The sequence below is a fragment of the Poecile atricapillus genome, chromosome 6 (genome assembly GCF_030490865.1).
Source record: "Poecile atricapillus isolate bPoeAtr1 chromosome 6, bPoeAtr1.hap1, whole genome shotgun sequence".
Lineage (NCBI taxonomy): Eukaryota > Metazoa > Chordata > Aves > Passeriformes > Paridae > Poecile > Poecile atricapillus.
Genome location: NC_081254.1, coordinates 9,857,777 through 9,882,221, shown reverse-complemented (window position 1 = coordinate 9,882,221; position 24,445 = coordinate 9,857,777). Strand labels below are relative to the sequence as shown.

Below are 24,445 nucleotides of genomic sequence, written 5' to 3'. Positions count from 1 at the left end.
AAAAATGTTAAAATGTGCATGATGAACATTTGTTATGCTAAATTGTGGGTGTTAACCCAGAAGATGTTGTGAGGTGGCCTTAGGAATTTTTTCTGTGGATAAATGCTGGATCCTGTTATTAAAAAACTGACTTGCAACTTACTGTGGTATTGTTGAAAGCATAAATATTTTGTTGAGAAATGCAATGGCCTTTTAAGAAAGAAATGCACAATCCACAAAACGATTCAACAAAGTTTGTGGTTGGACAGAGGCATGGAAGGACTGGAAAAAGGAGTCCTGCAGCAACTAAACTACAAAGAGAAACATGGTCAAGAGTAATGAATTGGAAATAATTTTTACAAAGCAGCATGGTATTGGGGTTTTTTTGTTCTTTTTGCTTTTTGGTTCTTTTCAAGAATAGAGTGAAGAACATTATTTATGAGTTATGTTAATGAAAATCTGCATGCTGCAGGCTAATAAAAACGATGAGATGTTTTTTGTCTTTAGTACAGAGAAGACAGTGTAAACTTTGCTGTATGCTGAAATGCCTTGACACTACTTTTTGACTTGTCCATTGAAGTAATTTGCTGTATTTTGCTGTAAGTCTAAGTGGTTGTTCCAGAAAGGAAGATATGAAAGGTTGCTTTGCCCTGCATGTGACTGTGGGATGCCTTGATAAAGGCTGGTGAGGAGGAGTATACATGCTGCCAAAATGTTTGGATTTTCAGTATTATGTTGCTCTTGACTGACAGTGAGAGTTATATTTCCAAATGTGGTGCTGGTGCTTAACTGTTTGATATTAGTGTGCACAGAGAATGTGTCATTAGTTCCTCCTTAGGATTTTATAAAAATACTTTGAGTTTTTTACTTGCTGAAGCAAAGCTAAGCCTTAGTAGCCTACGCTGTGTTCCACACATTATTCATTTTAGCACGGTGTTTTTTCTCTTTCGTGGATAATTCTTAAAGATGTGGATAAAATATTTCTTCTTGAGTGGCTTATCTATTTGACCATTTGTACTTGATTACTTGATTATTTACAATTTCTTGATTACTTACAATTATGCAGTCGCTAGTGTAATAGCAGAAAATACTGTGTCAAATTTAATAGGGAAGCAAAATATTCTAAATTTCAAGTATTTGAATGAGTGCACTACTTATCCACACTGATGATACAGTGGCTATCTTGGCTTTTAGATCTTGTCATATTTGTGTATGATTATTACCTAGGCACAGTGTGGGTGCTGCAATAGGTTAAAGCTGCTTCATTTTAACTGGCATTTTTCTTATAGTATCATCAACTCAGCAGTGTAGATTTCTGAAGTTTCTAAGCACATACACATAATACTATAGCTAATAAAACCAGATGGAAACTATCTCCTTTAAGTTATCTTTTGTTGGAAGAAATCTTTGGACGCTTGCTCATAGCTTACTCACTGTCTCTGTCTGTGCAATTTCCTTTAATCAGAGTTAAACTTTTCCTGTCTCATGTGAAATGAATAAGACAGAGTATGTGGAGGTAAAATGAAGACTCATTTCATGTGTTTCAGGTTGGTGCAGTGAGGAAGAAAGTGATTTGTGGCATTAGAAACACATTGCAAACTAAGACAGCAGGATGCTTCCAGAAACTCAGTATCAATGCAAAGCTGCCACAAAGGCATTTTTTTAAGCAGTTCAGATACTGAGACTTCAGGACATTATTGGCAGGAATTTGAGTGGAACAGGGAGGGGGAAGTGCATCCTTGAATAGGCCAGATCTAGAACCTGAGGGCAATATTTGCATAAATAGTGCCATGTTTGGTGTATTCTGATGAACTGCCCTCAGTGTGCTGAGGTTAGTGTTGGCTGGAAGTGGTGTGCGAGATGGAAGAAGTTTTCATAGCAATGTTGAAATGACAAGGTAAAAATTCAGGGACGTGATTCCTTATGTCAAGGCATGCAAACCAAGAGGGAGGAGAGAGAAGGCTGTGACTGGGGGGTTGGCAGAGACTCAGCCTGCATTGTTAAGTGGCAGAGAGGCTTTTAAACAAAGTTATTACAAGGGTTTGGTGCTAAGCAGTCTTTTGCTGGTCTTTAAATATGTGAGAAAGCATTATTACTTGGATTTTCATAATCAAGCACAATCTCAGTGGATGTGAACTGTTCCTGCGAACTTTGATCTTGCAGAGTTTAATAATTTAAATGTCAAAATTCATTATTTCACTGAGCACTTTAGCAGAAACAACCAAATGTCATGCAGTTGCTTGTGGAGTTACAGAATAAGCCCCAATTATTGGTGAAATTCAGGTAGTATTTCTGCACTGTCGTGGCAGTGAAGATCACATGAGGAAGTGCCCCTTTCTCTGGTCCTGAATTCAAGTGAAAAGTAGATAAATGTCTTTTGGTAGTGTAATTTTTAGAAGTCTGAAGATTTTGTCACACTTTCTTCCAATATTTCTAAGTTGTAGTACTGCTTCAGATGAGGGAAAGCCTAACATCATCTAATGAGGATTTTTCAAAATCACTGGGAGCTACTAATAGTTTAGCAAGAAATAGGTAAATTATGGTATAGTTTTCTCTGTAGAGCTCTTGGGTCTGCAGTTAAGTGACAGGTAATAGTAAACATGGATTGCTCTCCTGTTGTCTTACATACTATTTATGTAAAAGATCCTTGTGGACCTTGTACTCTGAATTGTTCTAATTTATTCTGTGAGAGGAATACATAATATTATACTTATTATTATAATATATATTTATTTTATATATATTATAATATATAGAATATTATATGTTATTATACTATTATTACATGTCCATGATCCAAAGCCCATTTTCAGTTGATAGTGGATTTTTTCCCACCAACTTCCACAACATCTAGTTCACACCTCATGAGAAGCAAGGCCCTTTCCCCAGCAAAGCCAGGACATTGTTCCAGGGAACAGAAAATTTATAGCCCTGTAGAGACACGTGACACTCTTATATAAAATGTAAGAAGGTGGTGATTCTCTGTCCTGAAACTTTCATAATCTAAAGCAGGTGAGGGTCAGCCATATGGACAGAGAAGAATTTCACGCATCGTTTTGTTTTGCTTTTAGCTCTGTCATCATCAAGTTGGTTTCTTCTTTTTAAACACTTGGGAATCTTAGTGCTGATGACAGTATTTCATTCTGAAACTTCTCAGGACAGGAGTGTATCAGTAGCCTTCTCGAGGGCCTGTGAGCAGTTGGGTGGGTGAAAGATGAAGACTCTGGCTTGGGTGGAATTTGGGTGGAGCTCTTGGGCTGAGTGGGACTGCACGTGCAGAAGGCAGTGGCTGGGGAAGCGTGTGCTCGTGGTGCTCTGTGCAGGTGCTCGACTGCAGGTCACCTCCAAGCTCTTCATTTCAGTATTCAGTGTGTATGTGTTAGTCGTGGCCTTTGGGAGTGTGCCTGGAGGGGCTCCTCAGCTCTGGCTTTTCTGGCTTCTAGAGTTCCTTTGCAGAGCTTGGTTTTGTGGGAAGCACAAAGTACTACCAGTCAGCTGTAACTTGTGTGTTTTACTGGTCCTGAGTGTTTGGCGTTCTTTTATGTGTTGTGTTTTGGGTTTCTTTTGTACCTTTTTTAAGCAAACAGAAGTGTGGGGTTTGTATGCATTTGCCCAGTTACAGATACTTGAGGGGTTTTAAGATATCCCTGGATTTAGGCAAAAAGCGTACTTAAATGCTTACATTTCTCTTGACTGCAGGCCCTGTTATTCCCTGAGGGAGACATAAGTGTTCTTGGAGTTGTGAAGTTGCAACTGGGCAAATGTTTCACATGTGTACAAAAATCTCTTCTGTTAATTATTAGGAGCTTAGGAGCGTAAAGGAAGTATGTAAAGTAAAACGTAAAGTGGTTTCTTTTAATTTTCTTTCCTGGGCTTTCATGTAGCATGTTTAAAATGTAGCTTCTAATTTTATTAAAAAATTAGCACTGTAGAAATTACTGAGGCCATTTTGGAAGCACAATGTGGTGAAACTGTCCTTTAAGCACAGTTGATCTTTCAGTCCAGGTATTTGGAAACAGTAGTAGCAAGAAACTAAAAAAGAAAACAAACAAATGCCTAACCAAAGCCAAAAAATAAAGCCCCAGCGATTATTTGAAGATGTGAAAATTAGGTATATCTAACTGCATCTTTAATCATACTTCTGTTCAAGTCCTGTAAGCAGTAGTTATTAACAATTTTGCATTTTTATTTATTTAGGAGGTTCTGGCAGCAAAGAAGCTTCCTCAAGCCCTGTTTGCTTACTTAAGACAGTAAAAGAGCTTGGTTTGCAACATCCTGTGTTTTCTCCTGTATCTTTGAAAAATATCTTTTACTTTGGTCTGGGACAAACCTTCTAACTGTTGCAATATTCTTACATATGAATATATTAATGCAGTGTTGATGAATGCATTTTGTAAGTATAGGTAGTACATTCTGATACAAATAAATTTAATTTTCTGTTTGCAGTAGGTCAGGCTGGAAGTGGATCAGTCTTACATTGTAATCTCTGAATGTGAGGCATATCTAGAGCTTCAAATGCAAGTGGCTTAGGGCATTTTCAGGCATTAAAAATATTAATCATTGACCTGAGCCTAAGATGTCTCAAGGTAATTATTATCCACCTTCAGGAATAATTTCTGAAGGGCTTTCTGTGTGTCTTCAGCCATGACTATTCCTGGGCTGCCTATTTATAACTGTAGTTCCCCTGGGGCTGTATTTCCATTTCTGATGGCAACCACTCAGCTCTTGGTTTCTTGCCCTGTTATTTATCTTGGTGGTGAGACCTTGTGAGTTGGTGGTGATCAGATGTGATCATGGGTCTTGTCTCTGTTTCAACCACAGGAGCAGTTTGGAGCTGCAGGGACTGGTTCCACACATTCCACTTTCTCTGGGTAGAAATCAGGATCTGCACTAGCACTAAAAACTCTTGAACATTAAAAGATCTCTTGATGTAGAACTTGGCTCATAGCATGTGACAAGGATATATTAAGGCCATATGTTTCCAGAGTGCCTGGCTGGGATGGGAATGCTGGCATGCAATTTACATTGAGCTTCCTCTCATTTGGCTTCCTGGGAAGAGGAAGCAACTGCTTGGAGAGGGCAGCGTGGCTTAGGAGGCTGAAGGAATGTCAGTGGAAGTTAACATTTGCAGGAAATCTTGGGATTGAGACATTTGTCTCCCTTTTGGCAAAACCCCACCCAGTGGAAAGAGGACTATTTAGGTTGGATCAATTTCTCTAAAAAGGTAAATCAAGAATGCTTACTTAACTTTTTGCTTAGTTCAGGCAGAGCTCAGTGGTGGGAAGGCTTCATTTTTGTGGAAAGTGGCATTCATCCCATCTGTAGTATAGTGACCATTCTGCTAAGGCAGTGGAGTAATTCCAAGGGTTTTTGGGGTTTTTTTATTTCATCTCCAGTTTTCCCTGTGCTGCTTCTGATACAACAGGCATTATCTTGAGATTTTACCTGTAATATGAATCTTAACAAAGTTCAATTTTGACACTTGATTGCTGTACTTAACACTGGTGCAAGATCTCTTGTATTGTAAAGCATTAGAGGAGGAGTGGTTTGTCACCACCATCTCAATTGAGGTGCTCAGTGCTTTTTATTCTGGGAGTTAAACCCTCCCTTAAAAAAGAGGAGGGATTTCCTTCTCAGAAATTTTAGTACTTTTACCTTGGGGAAAAAAATTAATAGAAAGGAGACAAGTATGAGAATGATGCAACTCAAGAATATACACTGGGTTTCTGGCTTCTAAGGAAAATTACTGATTTCGCTTTCAGAGAGGAGCATTGGATGCATAGTGGTGTTTTAGCAGTATTCTGTGGGGCTTCATTTTTCAGTGGTACTTAGAATTTTTTTACATGTGTAATTCATTAATGCTGTACAGGCAGATACTTCTATAGATAAATCTTTTGCATGCTTCAATATTTTCTTTGTTTTTGGCTATGCTTTGACAAGTATTTAAGACAAAAGTGTAACCTGTGACCCTTGACTAATATTTATATTGAGGGTAAACAAAACATTTAAATCAAGCGAAGGACTTCAGTGTTTCTCCATAGGTAAGGGCATTTGATTGATTGATTTTTATTCTAACTTAACTTTATTTGCTGTATTGGTAAATTAAGTACAAAGTTCTGTAAATGTTGTTGTTACAGAAGGTTCACTTAATGCGGTTTTTGGATGCAGCAACAATACTGTAGTATTTGCTTAAACAAGACCCTAGTTTTAAGAATCATAGTTCTTTTTAGGTGAAATGAAGGTTAAAAAAAGATGCAGAGTGTGTGTGCATGCATGCATGAGTTCTCACCCTTTCTAGGCTAAAAATCCCTTACTGGAAGTGGGAGCAATGAAAATTCCTAAGCCATGTCCATATAGACAGCTTTCCCAATTCCATCTTTAGTGATTTAGAGCTTTTATGTACAGTCTGAAACTTTGATTTGTGAAACTGATGTCTCTTACTCTGCTGCCTTATTTAGTACGTAAGTTTTGATATGCATTGATCAAAACTATGAATAAATATATTGCCTATGATATTAATCTTGACCTATAATTTTAGCTTTAAGAACTCTTCATCCTGCACATGCTTGCCTTAATTATTGATAGAGTATTTAGGAAAAGCTGTGAATACCTTGTGAAGATACTAAATTTGTTTGAGTCAGTATGGGCTAGGATTAGTCCTTGGCAACAAAACAGCCTTTTTGCTGCTCTGGGGAAGCATTGCTGGTGTTTTGCTTAGCTTGCCATGACACTGTGTAGCAGTATGAAGGTGGGAAGCAGGCAAGTTTTCCTTCTGTTCCCTTTTTATATGTCAGTCAAACACAGTTTTTTGATACTTATTTTAACATTGAATAAAAACTTGAAATAAAAATCAGTTTAACAGAAATGGACAAGTCCGTAGGTGAAGATCAATTTCCTGCAGTATTGAAGCAAATGACTTGCAGTGGAAGCATGAACAAAAACATAGGAGAGTATTGATCCTTATCCATACTGCTTATTCCAGAGAGTAATGTCTAAAATAATTTACATATTATCTTTTTCCAAGACAAGTAAAACTAGGGAAGAAGGACTAGCCAAGCAGTCACCTTCTCTGAAAAATGTCTGGGTTTCTGACAATTGGGCTATAAAATGGGAAAATGAGGAGCCCTGCCCATGAAGACACAGAGGCACTCATGTCCTTGTGTGTGGGAAGGCCCTGCTGTGTCTCACTGCTCCTTTCTGTACAGATACACAAGTGGAGCTTGATCCTTGTCCTCCCTGCTGATAGTTTGGCTGTGTATTCTAAACTGATTGCACTTACATGTGTGCTGTCAATACTGACAGTCTGAAGTCAGAACAAACTTACTAGAGCATTTTTTTTGTATTTTTTGGCTTTAATTCTTGTTCTCTGCATAGATGGGTTTTTTTTTGCCATGCAGGAGCACAAACTGGAAACTCTGGACAGTGTAGTGTGGAATGTGGAGGGGCCATGTGCCATTGCTGCTTCTCAGAAGCAGCCTCTCCTCCTTACTGCAGAATTAGTGCTAACACAGTGGGGTTAGGCTGTACTGTCTAACTTTGAGTAGTAGCTGTGACAAACAGTGAATTCTTGATTAGAATTTTATATGTTGATCACCTCAGGGGGAAAGAAACCACAACATGGCTTGGGATGCAAATCCATTGCTGAGCCCAAAATGTTGGCTGGACTTCCACAAGAGCTGCGTATTCGCACCAGGCTTTGGGGCTAAGTTTTGTAATCTTATTTAACTCTTTATATTCCTCAAATTTCCTCACCAAACCAGTAGTCCTTGATGTGGCCCCACTGATGTGTTCTGGCAATGCAAGTGCTTTCTCTGGCTTCACCAGTTTTGGAGTTTGAATTCACAATGGGTAACTTTACACAACCCTCTTTTGTGTCTTGTTCTTCCTTCCCATCCTTGTTCTTGCCTTGCTTTCTCTTCTCCCCAAACCAAAAAAACAACAAACCATTAAATATAATAATTCTGGTTCCACTACACCCATTGCTCTGTTCTCACTGCCAAAAGTCATGTTCAGGGATTAGTCATCCTCTCAGATTGTGCTGCATCACCCCTTATGCATTGTAAGAGGAAGAACTAAGGATTACCCCATGTAGAATTTCACTTGTCTGCTGTGTCTCTTCACTTCAGGTCTTGTCCTATGGAAATTTATTTTTCTTTAATGCTTATCTAGGTTATACTCCATGATTCAAATAAACCATAAGAATAAACTTGTTTATACAGCTGTAGATATATACAAAATGAGGGGACTAAGGCAACTTTTCTGGAAGCTGAAGGTGCAAGATGAATATTTTAAGTCTGTGAAACCAAGTATTCAGACTAGGCATCTTTATGGTGTAAAGTGAGATGGTCTCTGAGTTACTTTCCCACATGGTATTGAAGTCCAAACTGATTTATTCTTTTTTTCTTTTCCCACTTGCATGGAAAAAGAGTCTCGCTAAAGTGGGGAAGGAATTCAGACTGGGAAACTGCAGAGGCCCACTAGTAGATTAACCCACTGTGATTAATACCCAAGGCAGAAAAGGCCAGGATGCCCAAATCCCAAAGGTGGGAAGGTCAGAAATAGGTATCTTACCAACACTAACTATAAAGAATAATACTTTGATTTAATGTGCTTGCTTTAAATGAAGAAAGGTCTGTTGTATATGTTGTTTGTGTTCATCTACTCTGTGTAAAATAGTTCCTTTGAATTCTGAAATACTTGTGGGCTTTGGGGGAGTTTTGTTTGGTTGGTTTTGTTGCATTCAGGACATTCCAATTTCCATCCAAAATCAGCTAAACAAAAAATACAGCAAAAGAAATAATAATTTCTTACTGTCTTAATGTAAAAAATCCCTGAAGTGCTTAAACTATAAACTTTTCAAGCTGGAATACAAGGAAGCCAAAAGCTTGTCTTCCAGCTGCCTTACGGTTAGACCTTTTTTTTCTTCCTGGAGGCCCAATGATTTATAACTAGAGCCAATTTTTTCAGGGTCAGAGTACAGTCTGATTTGTTTTGTTGGTGTCTTCCAGTGTCTTGTCCTCTTCTGTTTTTTCTCCACTGAGAATAGCTTACATATTTTGGCTTGTAAACACCACAATTGCACTTGGGAAAAAGGGGAGGAAGGAAAGCTGTAGAAAGATAATTTCATAGGTTTTCCTTCTTTTTGAGAAGTATGAGGTTATTTACTAGTGGATTAAACCTTGATGCTAGATATGCCCTGATCCCTTTGGTCAGTTGACCCCTCAAGGTGAGAAGAGCACTGATTAGTACTCACTCTATCACTTATTATATATGGAAATAAGGGAAGCTATGCAGAGGTGCTGTTCTGCAGAGAACATGAACTCTGAGTCATCCCTAGGCTGAATTTCCTCTAAATGTTATGTAACCCAAGTATTTATAAAATTGGAACAAATGTATTATAGCTGGAGTACTTGATTTCTCTCTTTTTGTTCATGAGAGCAGAACCCCTGTTCTCAGGATATGTGGCATAATACACTGAGTTTTCTCTAATAAAGCTCTTCCCTTGCAACATGCACTTGAGGTTGTCATGGAATGGTTCCAGATTTTAAAAGAAAAAAAAATAAAATCCTGGTTTACTTAAAACTGCCTGGGTTTGAATGGTAAATCTGAAAAAAAAAAAAAAGTTGATGCAACAGTGATCTGCACAGTCTTCAGTATCATCTTTACTTTCAAGTTCAAACTGAGTTTTTATTAGAGCAGTTAAAGTACTCCAGAGCTTTGTGACATTCTGGTGTTAAAATAAGTACAATACATAAACAATAACTTAAATATAATAATAATTTAAGAAGCAGTGTAGTTTAATTTCTTTTTAAGCGTTCTTGTGAAGGTCCTGATTTATTGTAACATTACTGCCAGGAGCTGAAAGCCAGCACAGACTGAGCATTTTGATACTTCAGTAAATGTACTTCATTTAAATGCATCCTGACCTTTTTTTCTTACCTGCCTAGGATAGTTGATAAACTTGTCTTTATAGTGACCAAACTGAGTTGTCTTTTTTGTTCTAATGTGGCAATTTTAGGATTATAAAAAGCTTAAAGATAGTAGATGGCCAGCTCTCAGTGGCTGGCAGTCAGACTGCTTTTCCTTTGAAGATCTCATATGCATATTTCTCATATGTCCCCAGAATGTGCAGCTGTGAAGTTGTGGGTTTTCCTTTTATTTTATTTTAATGTCGGAAATGGGGAGGATTTAATTTCTTTAATACAGAAGTCTCCAACCTTTATTGAAAGGGTAAAGGACTGATGGGATGTAACACTTGCCTTGAATGACATGCATTCTTCTTCTGTCTCCTCTCTTGTGGTTCCTTTTATGTTGGATCTTCTATAACTCAGTCCCGTACCATTCTTTGTTTAAGCATCTCCCGTTTCCTTTTAGCTAGTGCCTTCCTATTTTTTCTATATTTCATTGCCTGTTGCACAGTTTTTAAAAAATCCTGGCCCAAAGCCTTTTATCAGAGACAAGTGGATTCTTTGAAAAAGGTTTTTTTCACATCTGGATTGAAAAATGGTAAAAAGTATATGTATGTTGCTGGTAGAATTTCACCCTCCTGGAAATGTTTTATTTCAGCTGTAACTTATTATTCAATAGTGCTGAAACCAAAAATATAGTATAATGAGGTCTGGCTGATGCTTTTAATTTTTCCACATGGCATACTAATCTGAAAGTTGTCGTGGTGTCCTTGGGATTGGATGTAGAAGATAAGAAGTAGGAACTATTAGAGAAATCTGCCTTAATTGTGAATTATACTGTTGCAGAAAACTTATTGGTATTATAGCTGATTTCTTATTGCATTAGTTTTCTTCTTGAAAGTGGCTTTGCTAATTATTTTGACATTTTATTTTTCATTCCATCTTAAGTGTGATGAGGGGTATGAGCTCCCCATGCTTGTTGATGAGATCTCAGTATAAGAGATGTCCTTTTATCTCAGTAGACATGCCCAGAATTTCTAGGAGCTGGGTTTCTGTTCATATATCTAAAGTCTTTGGTGTCAAGTAGTTGCTTCTCATGTGTTACAAATAAATGGGTTGGTGAAGCAGAGTAGCTCTGTGCCAGGATGAAATTTCAGTATAATATGCCTGTAACAGAGCTGATGGAATTTTCACTGAGCCAAAGGTAGCAGTGGAATGAGAGCTGACACTGAGCTAAATGACTGCATGGTTTTCACAGTATAAGAGTGTGGGAACAGTTTTTTCCCCTGTTGGCTGGTTGGAGATGTACAGATAGGTTACACACTGTGTCATAATAAATAAATGTTGTCAAATGTCCTCTCTGACCTGCTAAACCAAAAAGTAAAAATTCTACAGTCTGGATAAGTTTAATAAAAAGCTGGTTTTGGGTAAAGGTGAGGCAAAACAATATATCTTGACTTATGGATACTCAAAAAGACTCAATTTAAATTTGATAAACTTTACTTAAAAACCATTTTAAGGTAACTGAAGAAATGTTTGTGTTGAATTGTAAAGGTTTGAAATTCCCCCTGAGAAGGATGTAGAGCCTGCTGTAGCTATTAGTGGTCATTTGAACTTTGTGGAAGCTATTGAGTGTCTTGGGTTTGCTCTGTGGAATTCTTTTGAATGGTCAGAACTCAGACACATTTATTAAGAGACAAAAGTTCTCAAGAAAACCAGAGATGCTTGTGCTATTTAGTGTAATAATAATAGCTTAATGGCTTGTGCTATTTAAAAGTAATAATAATCAACATGTTTAAGAATGGTAAACATCGTATTTTCAGAAAATGAACGTATGCCTTTGCATGAGAAAAATAAAAACTTAATTGTTTGAAAATGCTCTTTTTTAATAGATTATGGAAGAAACGAATACACAGATTGCTTGGCCATCAAAGCTGAAGATTGGAGCAAAATCAAAAAAAGGTATTTTATTTTAATCTTATTATGGGGTGGGATTCGTAGTAAAACCACAGAATAAAGAATTGGATTTTTAGAGTCAATCAACAATACTGGTCACCTGCAGTGTTTTCATTTCAGTCTGCTGTTTTTTACAGAAATTTCTTGTTGAAATTATCTTGGCTTTATGTAGGTATTTGATACACAAACACATTTGAAGGAGCTTGGAATTCTATGAGTACTTCATTTAATCAATACTGTTGTACTTTTATATTAAGCATGTGTGCCTTCTGCTGTATGATTCTGGTATCTAATCAGAACAGTTTCTTTATTTTACAGCAGCCAAAGTCAGTGTTTCTGGTAACATTTCAGATGAGTGGGTGTTTTCTGGGGTTTTTTGTTTGTTTCTGTAGAGTACAAAGGGGTTGGTCAAGCCCAGCAGGAACAGTAAATACTCACTGTGTCCCTGACAGGGACAGCCTGCATGCTTTTTTGGGCTCTCTCAGAAACCTAAGTGAAGCTGTTTCTTAGGATTGACCAATATTATGTTTAAATTATGCTTCTTTTGGAAGTCCAGCCTATTAGCGTGAGCTAAGTATACAGTCTGGAGTATCTCTCTTTGAAATAAACCTTCTTGTATTCTTAAGAAGTCATAGCTGTGACTGATTGAAAGCAACACTTAATTTCTCTTATGCATAAAAAAACTAAATTTGGTATGATTTTTAACATTGCATGCATATCTGTCCAGGCCAATACCTATTTAAAAACCAAGAAAATGAACTTGAGATAATTTCTCTCTATATTATATATAAAATATATAGGTGGAAGTGTGGGCTAACTGTAGTGAATGGGTAAGATTTCTTGAGGAGAAAAATTATGTTTTTAGAAAGGTGCAGGATTAAAAAAACTTCTATGGTGTAAAGTGAGATTGTCTCTGAGGTACTTTCCCACATGGTATTAAAGTCCAAATTGATTTAATTTTTTCTTCTCCCCACTTGTATGGAAAAAGAATCTTGCTTAAATGGGGAAAATTGGGGAAAGAATTAAGGCAGGGAAAAATGCAGGTGTTATGTATGTAGGCATTTGTGGCACTGTTGGGAATGGTGAGGCAGTATGACACAGACTCTCTTGTGAGTTGATCAGGAGAGCAAGGTTTATTACCTCAGATCTTCTTTTATAGATAAGTGAAAGTACAGAAAGGTAAAACTCTTTTTGGTTAGTAAACTAACACATCACCATCATTGGTCAGTGGGGTTCACCACCCCTCAACCTTCTCTTGCAAGAAAACAAGAAACTGACAAACAGCACCTGCAAGGCTGTCTTCTATCTCTGAGCATTGTTTTAATTCCTCCTTAGGATTTTCCAGGCCACTTTCTCAGGGGAGACTGAGAGTTCTGTGGCCTGCTATTCCACAGGCACTGTGCTCCCTGCTTCACAGTTAGCATCCATACTTTATTAGTGACATGAAGTAGAAGCTCTATCAGTACATGGAATGAATTTGAATACCATGAGAAATAAAACAGCTAAGAGTTATGAGCTGAGAAGACTAAAAACTGAGGAAAGGGAGCACACTACAGCTGGGGCATACTGAGTGTGTCTGCAGTGGGAATGATTTTCCTGGAAAGTCTTCATGATGAAAGAAACTAGATAGTGAGATAGTGATGTAAATAAGACATTTTAGCAATATGCTATACTATTAAAAAAAAGTGCTTCAAATGCCTGTGGATTTCAGGGTGGCTCTAGAGTTAAGACTCGTACTCTCTGGCTAGTTCTGGTGTGCTAAGTTTTGTGTATATACACCTAAGATAGTAAATTACAGCATAGGAGCAAAGAACCCCTTAACCCCGAGGTTCCTATGTCTTGTGAAATAAAATGTGGTTTATATGTTCTGTTTACACTTAATACCAATTGTTTGCAATTCTGTAACTTTCCATTTGCAGCTACAGCAGCTGTTTATATAGGGGTAAATATTCCAAGTGTTTAACATACTCTTAGATTCTCTTAATGACATTTTGTGATTGAGTGGAGAGTCTGCAACAAATAACTGGCTGGTTCTCCAGGGGTTGAACTCAGAACATGCTATCTCTGCCGGTCTCCTTGGCTGGGAACTGGGTGCCTGAGTCATTCAGTGAGGGATAAGCAGCTATGGATGGACAGTGCTTTACCCCAGCCCTGTGCTGGACCCAACCATCATTGAGACATGCCACACTTTTTGTATAGTTTTGCAATATAATTTGCCTGCAGTTTCAGCAGCTTCACATCCTGTGTGTTGTGGCCTTAGGTCATTCACAGCTTTCCTCCCAGTATAGGGGAAAAACAGTTAGTAGGAAAACATTGCTTTTCTTTGAGATATTGGTCAATCTGTCATGAAGCACTTCGGGCTTAGTGGTATCGTTCTTCTCACTGCTGTTGACAGTTTTAATTTGGCACTACTCATAATAAATTAATAAGGACAGACCATGTTTTGTTTTGAATTGAAACAAAAGTACTGAAAATTACAGCCAAGGTATGCATAGTAAGATTCAACAAAGATATGAAGATTAAATTCTGTACAAGATCCAGAATCTTTTAATGATCTTTTAGAAAATGATGTACTATAATGAAGCTGAAGCACTAAGAGTAGATGACTTGTGAACTTCTGTATTGTTTCTTTTCTATTGTATGGATTATAACTCTTAAATTGATGAGTCCAAAATTCTTTAAGTATCATAATGGTAATTCATTAACTTATACTAGATAAATATTTTCTGATGGGTTTTTTTTAATTGCAAAAGACTAATGTCGAATTTAGCATAAGTAGATTTTAAAAATTTGATAATTCAAATTTATTAGCGTTTTCTAAAACACCTCATCACAAAGCTAAATTTAAAAAAAAAAAAAACCAACAAAAACTATTATCAACTCTCAACAGTTTCATAAGGGCAAAACAAGAATTTCCTAGTTTTCATGAACACCAGATGCTGTAGCCTTACTCTAGTGATGAGGAGGGTTAAAGTATTTTGAAATAAAAGTTTAGAAAACACACAAACAGATACAAATCTTCCACAGCATCTTAAACAATCCATTTTTTCAGGTTGCCAAAGACATCCCATAACATTAAGGATTTAGGGAGGGAAGTGAACAATATAAAGCACTTCATGACTGATTCCATCAGTAATGGAAGAGTTGGCACTGTCACAGTTTGCTCTGCTTTGCACTGGTGCTTAGAGCTCAGGGTGTACCAAAGCCTCATGTTCTGGAGGTCTGAGATCTTCTCTTCTGGTGAATTAAAGACCAAATTGAGAGACAGTAACTTTTGCTCTCAACATGCTTTTTCACCCTGTTGTAGTTACTGTTCCTTCGGAATGCTGTTAATTGTCTTTTAAAGATTTATTCAGTAGTTTGGAAGCATGAGTAGATTGCCAAATTCTAAATGGTCAGGTGCTGTAGTTCCACAAACACTTTCCAAAAAGGGATTTTCCCTCTCCCCTTCCGAAACACTGAGCTGTCTTGTTCTTGTTGTCCAGCCTTTTCTGCTGTGCTGTCATTGGTATTTGCATGGGGGACCAGGGTGGCTTAAAACTAGCCATGGATAATTTTTACTTTTGGAGAGGGGGTATTATTCTTCACTTGCTTGGTGTCTGAACCCTAACTGTATGTGCTCTTATGTTTCCTCATCTGTTTGTATGCATCTGGAATGCTTAATGCCTTGGAAGCAGGTCAGTGTCACGTTACTCATGAGCAGTGCTTTGTGGATGAGTATTGAGGGTGTTCTTTAGGAGATGGGTATATAGGAGTCCAGATTCCACCTATATTCCTCATTCCTTTTTATTTCTAAATTTTCTCTCCCCCGTACCCTGGGTCCCTTTGTATTCCAGCAGCCATAAAGAGTTTATGGGATATGTGTGTGCTCAGAATGCTGTTGAAATAGCTTTTGGGTAACAGCCACTATAAGAATCCCTTCAGCTCTTGGAAACTTAGTGGCTCTAAGCAGGAAGATGGTCAGAGAGTTGGAGCAGGGAATGTTTTGGGAAGGTATAAAAGGGGAAATGCAAGATAAATTTAACTTAGGGAGCAGGTAGAACTCTGGGGTCTCATCCACCATTCACTTTTATAAAGGACTTCTCTCGCTCTTTTTTTCTTCCTCCCATATTTTTATTCCTCTTCTGTCTACTTTAGTCTCCAGCTAATTTTTTTTATCTGTATCATATCTTGAAGTTGTTAATTTATTTTCTTTCTCTCTTGAGCTGCTATTATTTTATTTTGCCTCTTCTCTTATTTGCTGTTTCTGGCTTTGTGGCTTTTTGTTTTGCTTTTGTTTTTTTCTGGTTTTCCTCTGTTATAACTGATGCATTTTAAGTTGGTCAATAAAAATCTAGTCCGTGTCTGTTTATACTTCTTTCATTTGATTCTACGTTTTACTAATTCTTTCATCTTTTTTAATAACTTCAAAAAATGTGAACTAGTTTCTGTTATCAAAGCATTTCCTACATGCTGTTTTTCATTAGCATATCTTAAACACAAGTACAGAGCAAGTCAAATTCATATCCAAGGAGACTAGCAAGAAATATGGTGGTACTAAAGGTACTGGAAGGAAGGCAGCAATAACTAGCATTGGGCACTGCTGGAATTAATTGCCTGGCAATCTGATTTCTTACTTTTCATTAAACTTTGCCTTTTGCAAATAATCTTGCAAGCCAAGTGCAACTTGGCTGTTTGAATTTTTGTTGCCCTCTTTGCATCCTAAGCCGTGAAAGTAATATGCACAATGAAGTTAATAACTGTAATATCACACTTGAGAAGTGAAGAGAGACTTCAGCCAAATTATTAAAACCTCATTCTTGTACCTAAACAACATTCCAATAAACAAGGGAAGCACTTTGCCTGTTTCAGGAGGCGTTGTGATAAAAGCTGGAACCTCTTCTTTTGTTAAAACAAATGTCACTGCATAGTGAACTCAAGACTAAACTTGTATGGGAGTTACTGCCTTAGATCTCTAGAGTAAGCTAAAATGTTTGTCATTTCAGACCTTTAAATCAACTTCCAGTTGTTTCCCAGTACTGTGATAGAAGCTTAAGTTTATCTTTTCAGACGAAACAGGGAGGGAGAACGGTGGTCTCAGGCTGTGTGGCTTTAGGAAAGTGTGCAAATAAGTTGCCAGGTTATTTCTTCTTTTGCCATGGGCTTTCTGATAAATCTTAAATCTGATTTTAAGCTTTTTAGATAATTTATTTTTCTTTTCAAAGTACCTAATTTTCTCAATTCGGTTTGTCAATAAAATCTTTTTTGAAAGGAGTGTGATCTGCTTTTAAAGTTAAACCTCTAGCAGTAAAATACCCCAGGAGCTGTTAATATATGAGTAGTTCAGAGTTGTGCCTGCTAGTTCAGTGTCCTATGTGCGAGCACTTCATCATCTACACACGTGTTCCATGGAGGAATTACATCACTGCTTAAACACCAGTGCATCGTAAGTCATGCAATATTGCTCTTGGTACTGCAACTGAGCTGAATCCCACATTTGTACAAAAGTGAGACTGTCACGCAGGAATTCCACACTGCAGAACTCCCACCTCAGACTAATGGATGAGAGAAGAATTTTGTCAGTGCTCTTGTCCAAACACAGTATTTTATTATTAAATATCACTGATGATGGAAGAGTTAATAACCTTGCACAGCATCATTATCTAGGAGTCTTGTGAACTTTAATCATTGCTGTAACCTCTTGGAGCATGTCTGGAAGTCTCTAGAGTTTCCTTCCCCCCAGGAAATGCCCAGCCAACCAAAAACCACAACCCCAAAAACTCCACCAAAGCAAAACAGCCCTAAGCAAAGCAAAGGGCTCAATGAGGCAGATGTTGAGAACCTTTGGGTAGAGGGAAAAGTACTTGTGTGCTATCAAGTGGGTTTGGACCCTTGCTTCAGGAGATTCTCATTACATAGAGAGTATTTTGTAGTAAATGGGAAGTTTAGTGGAATTAGATTTCTCTGCTTTTGGTTACCACTGGGATTGCTGAAATACTGAAAGGATTTTGGTCTATGACACTAAATTTACATTACATACTTAATCTTTTTCTAAATACCAGGTGGCTTGGTGTTCCTCATATGCTGGCATGCCTGCAAACTGCAGTTATATAACCTGAAATTTCCCCAAGAAATTGGCCAAGTCCTAGTTCAGTCAAATAAGCATAAAAACAACTAGAAAATGCCTAACAGTTTAGGCAATTTGCTTCTTTGTCTTACCTAATTCCTAAGCAGATAATGCTCTGCTCTATGTGGGTGTGTGCGTATCTTTACTGAAGGAGTGGTGAAGAATTGGAAAATTGTAACAGGGAGTTCCAACAGGTGGAGCTGCCATCCTTGGAAGTGTTCAAAAAAAACAAGCAGTCATGGCACAGCTTAATTGAAGAGGTGGTATTCAGTCAAAGGCTGGACTTCATGATCTTGGAGGTCTTTTCCAGCCTTAAAGATCTTGTGATTCTATACAAAATAATGTTAGGATCACCTTATTTTTTAGGTTGTTGGTGTTTTCTTTAAGGCTTTGCATATATGTTACTCCTTCTTAATGTAGTTGCAGCCATAACAGAGGTTCTTAGTGGTTTCCTTAAATGACTTCCTTCTTCTGGGCTAAAGAAACATTAGTAATTTTTTTGGGTTTTTTTTTCCCACTGTATATATATTATGCCTGGTCTTAATTTTGTGAAAAAGTGATTTGGAGCTAGCTATATTGTGGAAAATCAGAAGAAATTGAAGATTGCATATTTCAGAGATGCTTTAAGTTGCATGAAAACATTTTCTAACAGAGGCTACTTTTCTTAGTTACAGTTTTAATTTTTTTAATTCTTTCAGTATAGAAGTGAATCCTGCTACTTTTCTAAAGACTATGCCCATATAAAAAGTACTCATGTTAATATGATTACAAGTTCTCCTATAATTTCATTCACTTCTAGAATTGCAATTTCATTTGTAGCCACATATAACCTCTAAAAGTGCATTAAAATGTTGTGAATAATAGGAAACAGAACTTCACGTGCTGGAATTGCTTGTGTGCTTTCCACTACTTATCTCTGTTGCTGATTTATCAATCTTAAAGGAAAACACTCTTTACTGCAAATTACTGCAGAAGGAATTGATATTTTGTGTTCCTGTAAATGCAGCAAGGCACTGAGTTTTATTTTGCACCTTTATTTCATCTTAAATGCTGAATCAGCCCCACCTGGGAAGGTCAAAGCATCCCAGGACTACCAAGTGCTTCAGACCTGTTAATGAACCAAGGACTCTAACAATGGCTTTTCATAGCTTGGATCAACTCCTGCTCTTGACCTGCTTTCATATCTTTGTGTGCTGTTTCTGGTTACAATAATTGTAGCTTCTGCTGTTCTCACCAAAAAAACCCCAAAGCCAAAACAGATCAAGTGAATGTGGGATGCAGTCAACTAATTTTCCTACCCTAAATTCAGTGCTATGAATAGCCATTTAGTTGGTTTAGAGCTTTAAGCTCCAATTAAAAAAAAAAAAGGGTGGGGGAATTAATCAGGCCCTTGGAGATCTGCAGTGATATGTGTTTTTCTGACAAACTTGAGTTTCTCACCCACTCAGATGCTTTTGAAAATTGTGCCAACTGTCCTGAAAGGCTATACCCCAATTCTTAGTAGGAGCCAAATGTGTGGAATGACTCTTCCTGTTCCATGGTCTTCAGCTAGGGATGTAGTGATGCAGAGAAGAGAGCACCTCAACCCCTGAAGTGCCTAGATGCTTAAGCACTTACAGAGGTAACGTTTATATTAGATCATGATCAAGGTTTAATTTATTTAGTCTCAGCATTGATTTCAGTGTGCACATCAATGAAAGTGTTGGCTCAACTTACCCAAAGTCATCCCACAGAGTCGTTCATACAGAGAAAGCAATGTACTTTATCCCAGCTGGAACTCTGCCAGCCACTCAAAGGCTGCTGCTGCTCCAAGGTTTAGGTCCTGACAGAACCTTTGGGTGTCTTCCCTTGCTCGTGTGCAGCCCCACCCTTAAAGACGAGGAAATAGTCCCCTGTCCATAAGTGATGCAGTGAGGTGAGGGAGGTGCTGGTTTGATGGTGCTGGGGGGTTCTCTCAGGAGAGGAGCTTTTCACCTGGTTACACAGCAGGCGACAGAGAGGTGCTGCAAGATGGGCTTTTTCACTTCATCAGTCTTTTCCAGAGTCTGTAAATGGAAAGGGAACCCCACTGCAGCAGTTTGAGACACCTTCATGTAGTAACAGTAGGCACGATGATTTTTGATCACCAGAGCCCAGGAGAGCCTTATTCCATTTGTTGTGAATAATGATAAAGGTGCACTCGCTTGGGCCTTTTGCAAGCACTTGGAAAGGCAAGAGTGGTAACTACTTCTGCTAGAAACAGAATTGGGGGAGACACAATTGTTTTCACAGCTGGAAAACAGCACAATTGTGGTCTTCCCTCTCTCTCCTGCCTTGCTGCATGCTTCCAGCTTGTCCCCTGCCTCCATAACTCCCTGCTAGGCAGCTCAGCCCTGCAGCCTGGCATGCCCTGGTGCCAGTCCCACTGACGCAGGGGGCATTCAGGGCTGCTGGCTTATGTGGGCCAGCACTCTTTTGTCAGTAGAATTTTTCCTAAAGCTGTTTAGTTTTGGTTCCCAAGGTATAAAGTTGTGGGTCTGACTTAAATACCAGTTTAGCAAAGGTTTTCTCAAAAATCTGGGCATTTAAATGCCTTTTCCTTGTTGGTGCCCATGACAACAGAACCGTTGGTTTGGGTATTCTGTGTCAGCTCTCTGTGTGCAGCAAAATTCCTTTGCAGCTCTTATTTGACCTCACTAAAAACAGGAAAAAAGATTCACCCTGTTATGCAATTGTCCAGCTAAGAATTGTGTATACAAGTAGATTTCTTAAAAAAAACAAACAACTCATATCTTAAAAGTAGATGAATTGCACATATAATTTTGCAATGGAATTGAAAGCTGCTCATGCCAGGAGATAAAGGGTGCTCTGCAATGTTTCTTGGGAATGCTGGCAGTATTTGGGAGGGGGGAGCAAGATGGTTTCTTATCTATGCAGTTGCTTCATAAAATAAAATTTCAGTCAGATCTGGTACGTGGTCTGAGAAATTACAAGTTTTTTCTGTTCCTTAGAATGGCATTAAGCTTATTTTTGTGCTTGACCTTGTTGCAGCAAAACTAATGCTGTTTGTATTACTCTGGTACTTTTTCCTTTAGAGAAGGGGTTGTTCATCCTCTTGAGTATTTTTCATGAGAGAAGATGAACTCTTGGTGTTAAGTGTCCATAGTACATTTTTGTTCTTTTATCACCATGTACTTTTCCCTGGATTTGGTTGGGGAAGTGTTAAAGAAGGGCAAGTGTCATGTTTCATCTTTTTTTAAGTATCAATGTTTCAGTGTTTCAATCCTAGTGGTTGAGAAGGCATAAAGGGATGTTGAGAAATTCTTGCTGCCAAAATAATGCATTATTTTATGCAAATATCTGACACTAATATGAATAACTGAGGGATGCTAATTTCAACACACCAATTATGCATTAAGCATTGTTCAGTGAGTGGCAATGATATGTCAGGTTAATAAACCAGATTTGAATTCTTGTTTTGATTTGGAACAAAAAGTGTCTTGAGTGGAAGGGGCCAGAACCCTCCAGCTCTCAAAAGCATGGAGAAACAAAGATACATGATGGAAATCTTCTTAAGAATCTTGTTACAGTTTGGAGGGAAAAAAAAAAAAAAAATCATATGCCCTTGAATATTGCTGGTGAGAACACTACATTTTATACTTTGAAGCAATTTTGTGTGATAGTGTGTGATACTCTGTAGTTGACCAAAAAATTATAGTATTTCCAGTTTTTTGATACAGTGTTTGTAAGAGCCTTCCCCAAGGAGACTTTCCTGGGGATGGGAGCACTTGCAGGTAGGGCTGGCTACTGCATTCTTCACTCCAATCCTGATCAAGTTCTAGAAACCTTCTGAAATTACATGAGTGTCATCATCTCCCTGTAAATTTGATGTGTTACTAGTAAAATTCTGATATTTTTGTGTGCTTTGATTTCAAGCATTCTTTATACTGTGCATTCTAAATATAGACAGAGTCCATGTTAAAGACCAAGTGCAAACTTACAAAACCACCATTGATAGCAATTCCAGTCTCTTTCATGACTTCCTCTGGAAACGGTAATTTGAATCGTGATTTTTCTGAAGTAGCAGTAGGAGGGAATATCTGAAAAATAGCTGTAATACAGTTTTCAGAATTTTAAACTTTACATCTGCACAAACTTAACCTTGTTTGTTTGTACTGTACTGGTCATTTAATTCCTTTATTATTTGGGAAGGCTAACATTTTCTGTAAATAAGTCAAATCTAAAGAGAATCCCAGGCATAGCTAGTACTCTGGTGATTTTTTTGGTCCAGATTTTTAATGTTTAAAAAATTTTGTGTTTTTACGGGAAATGCTTGTTGAGCACTCTGGTAGTTTTGGCTTTGGAATCGATTTCGTTTAGCTGGGGAGACCAAATCCATCTGGCAGCGCTCACCAGCCATGGCCAGTCTCAGAGGGCTGCTGGCAACATGTTCTCCCTGTGTTAACTCCTGTGAAAGGGAAAGGCAAATGAGCTCTTGTTAGTGGGAACAAAGCTGTGGGAAAGGACAAAGTTGGGAATGGAGCAGAGACTTCCAGAGAGACACTGAGAGGAAATGAGAGGCTGATGAGGAGACTGAAGCCAGTTGGAAAGAGGTAGGTGGGATGGCAGGAAACGTGAGGTTAGAATGGGAGTCCTAAATGAGGGTTTTGAAAGAATAGAATAATAAAGTTAGTGACAAAGATGGTGTAAAGATAATGGGAAAATAGATGGGAGGTGCAAAGGAGGAAGATGGTGAAAATGCATATTCCAAAAAGTGGAGGGGAGGATTACAGCCTTGTGTTGATCGGTGTTTGGCATGAATTTCCAATACATATCCTTGTCTTGGAAATTAGATCAGATACAATTCTGAGGTTCTTATTTAATGAATATCCTAAGGAAAATCTAGGAAATGCTACTGTATTGATGTGTACTTTCATTACTGTCCTAGACCAGTGTCAGTGTCTAGATTCAATGTCTAACATGTCACTATGCCCATCCGATGTTTTTGTGCAGCTTCCATGAAGATGCAGTTTTGATGGCTGCAATTTAAATTTATTAAACATTTACCAGGTGTCTTGTCTTGCATCAAAACGTATGTATGACTTAAAATACCAGGAATCCTAAATATGATTTCTAGTTCATGGGAGCTGAGGATATTGGCAATTTCTACTAAAAAATCATGAAACAGAATTAGAATGTGTGCAAGTAAACCAAGATGGCAATAAGAAGGATTAATTTTTAGTGCAGCTTTCATCCAGCTGATTTGGTTTGTGTCCAATGCAGTGTCAAATAATGTAAACTTGGTTTCACAGTGCTGAGACTAGTAGCCAAACTGTGAAAATGCTGGGCTTCAGGAAAGTGCAAGCTGTTTTGCTCTGTTGGCTTAAAGTCCTCTAATGCCAAACAGCTCCCACTGAGATTTCCAGCAGTAAATCTGTAGCCATACCATGTGCAAAACTCACTCCTGTGTATAGTTCCCCTCTGCTGTTCCTGCTGCTCTGAGTGCAGTGAGCAGCAAAGCTCATGTTCAGCTCTCCTGCCTTTGGGGACTGTCATGTGAAGGATTGCAAAGGTGAATTGACTTGCTCTTAGATGCACATTTGGTCACATCAAAGAAATCTGAATTGGCAGATTGAATGTGTACTTTCTGTGAGGGGAAGAAATACTGAAAGTGGCTATTCGTGTGCATAATTTTATTTGCTTCTTGTGGATTTGCTTACTAAAGGATGCTGCAGGAAGGAATCCCTGTAGGAATGCCATGACAGCGTATACAGTGCATTTGGGAGGGGAGCAAATTTTGGATTCCGTAAGTAAAGATGGAGTTAGTTCCAGAGTGTTGGGGTTGGAAGAAAAAGAAACCAAAATAAACTACTATAGAGAAGGTCATTTATAGCATAAATTATTGGTAGAATGCCAGATAAAGATAAGAAAGCTATGACAAAATGGGTTATGCTTTTAATCAGCTGACTCATTATATTGAAAATTGCTTCTTAGCAGTGTAAGCAGCATATAAGCCCAAAAGAAGAAATTGTCAAGAAATAAGAGACTCTTGGCCATTTACTCTTGTCTTCCTAATGTACAATGACAGACACAGATATTTTTTTCATATTTTCTGCTTCTTCATCTTCTGTTATTTTTGCAGATAAGACTTTAACCCCAGTCTTTGCCAGCATCAGCAGCAACTGAGAATGAACATCTGGTAACTTAGAATGTTTAAACTGAAATTTCTAAATCTGTGTCTGCAAGTGGTGCCCTTTGCTGTTCTGCTCTCATCTGCTGGCAGGGAAAAGATATGGGCAAGAGCTGTGGAGAGAGGTGGTGCTGTTTACTTCCTGATATTAAGATGGATTTTTGTTTTCCCAACCTCTTTCAGTTGCCAGTCCCTTAATAGCCCTAATGACACAGCTCCCTCCCTCCCTCCCTCCCTCCCTCCCTCCCTCCCTCCCTCCCTCCCTCCCTCCCTCCCTCCCTCCCTCCCTCCCTCCCTCCCTCCCTCCCTCCCTCCCTCCCTCCCTCC

At 38.2% G+C, this 24,445-nt stretch overlaps 1 protein-coding gene across 2 annotated transcripts in view; it reads left to right on the top strand.

Moving 5' to 3' along the window:
- BICC1 (BicC family RNA binding protein 1) overlaps window positions 1-24,445 on the top strand; it is a 92,765-nt gene that overhangs the window by 33,817 nt on the left and 34,503 nt on the right. For both annotated transcript variants that reach the window (XM_058841617.1, XM_058841618.1), the window contains exon 3: window positions 11,780-11,849. In XM_058841617.1, coding sequence (XP_058697600.1) covers window positions 11,780-11,849 — 70 coding nt within the window. The remainder of the gene's footprint in view (window positions 1-11,779; window positions 11,850-24,445) is intronic.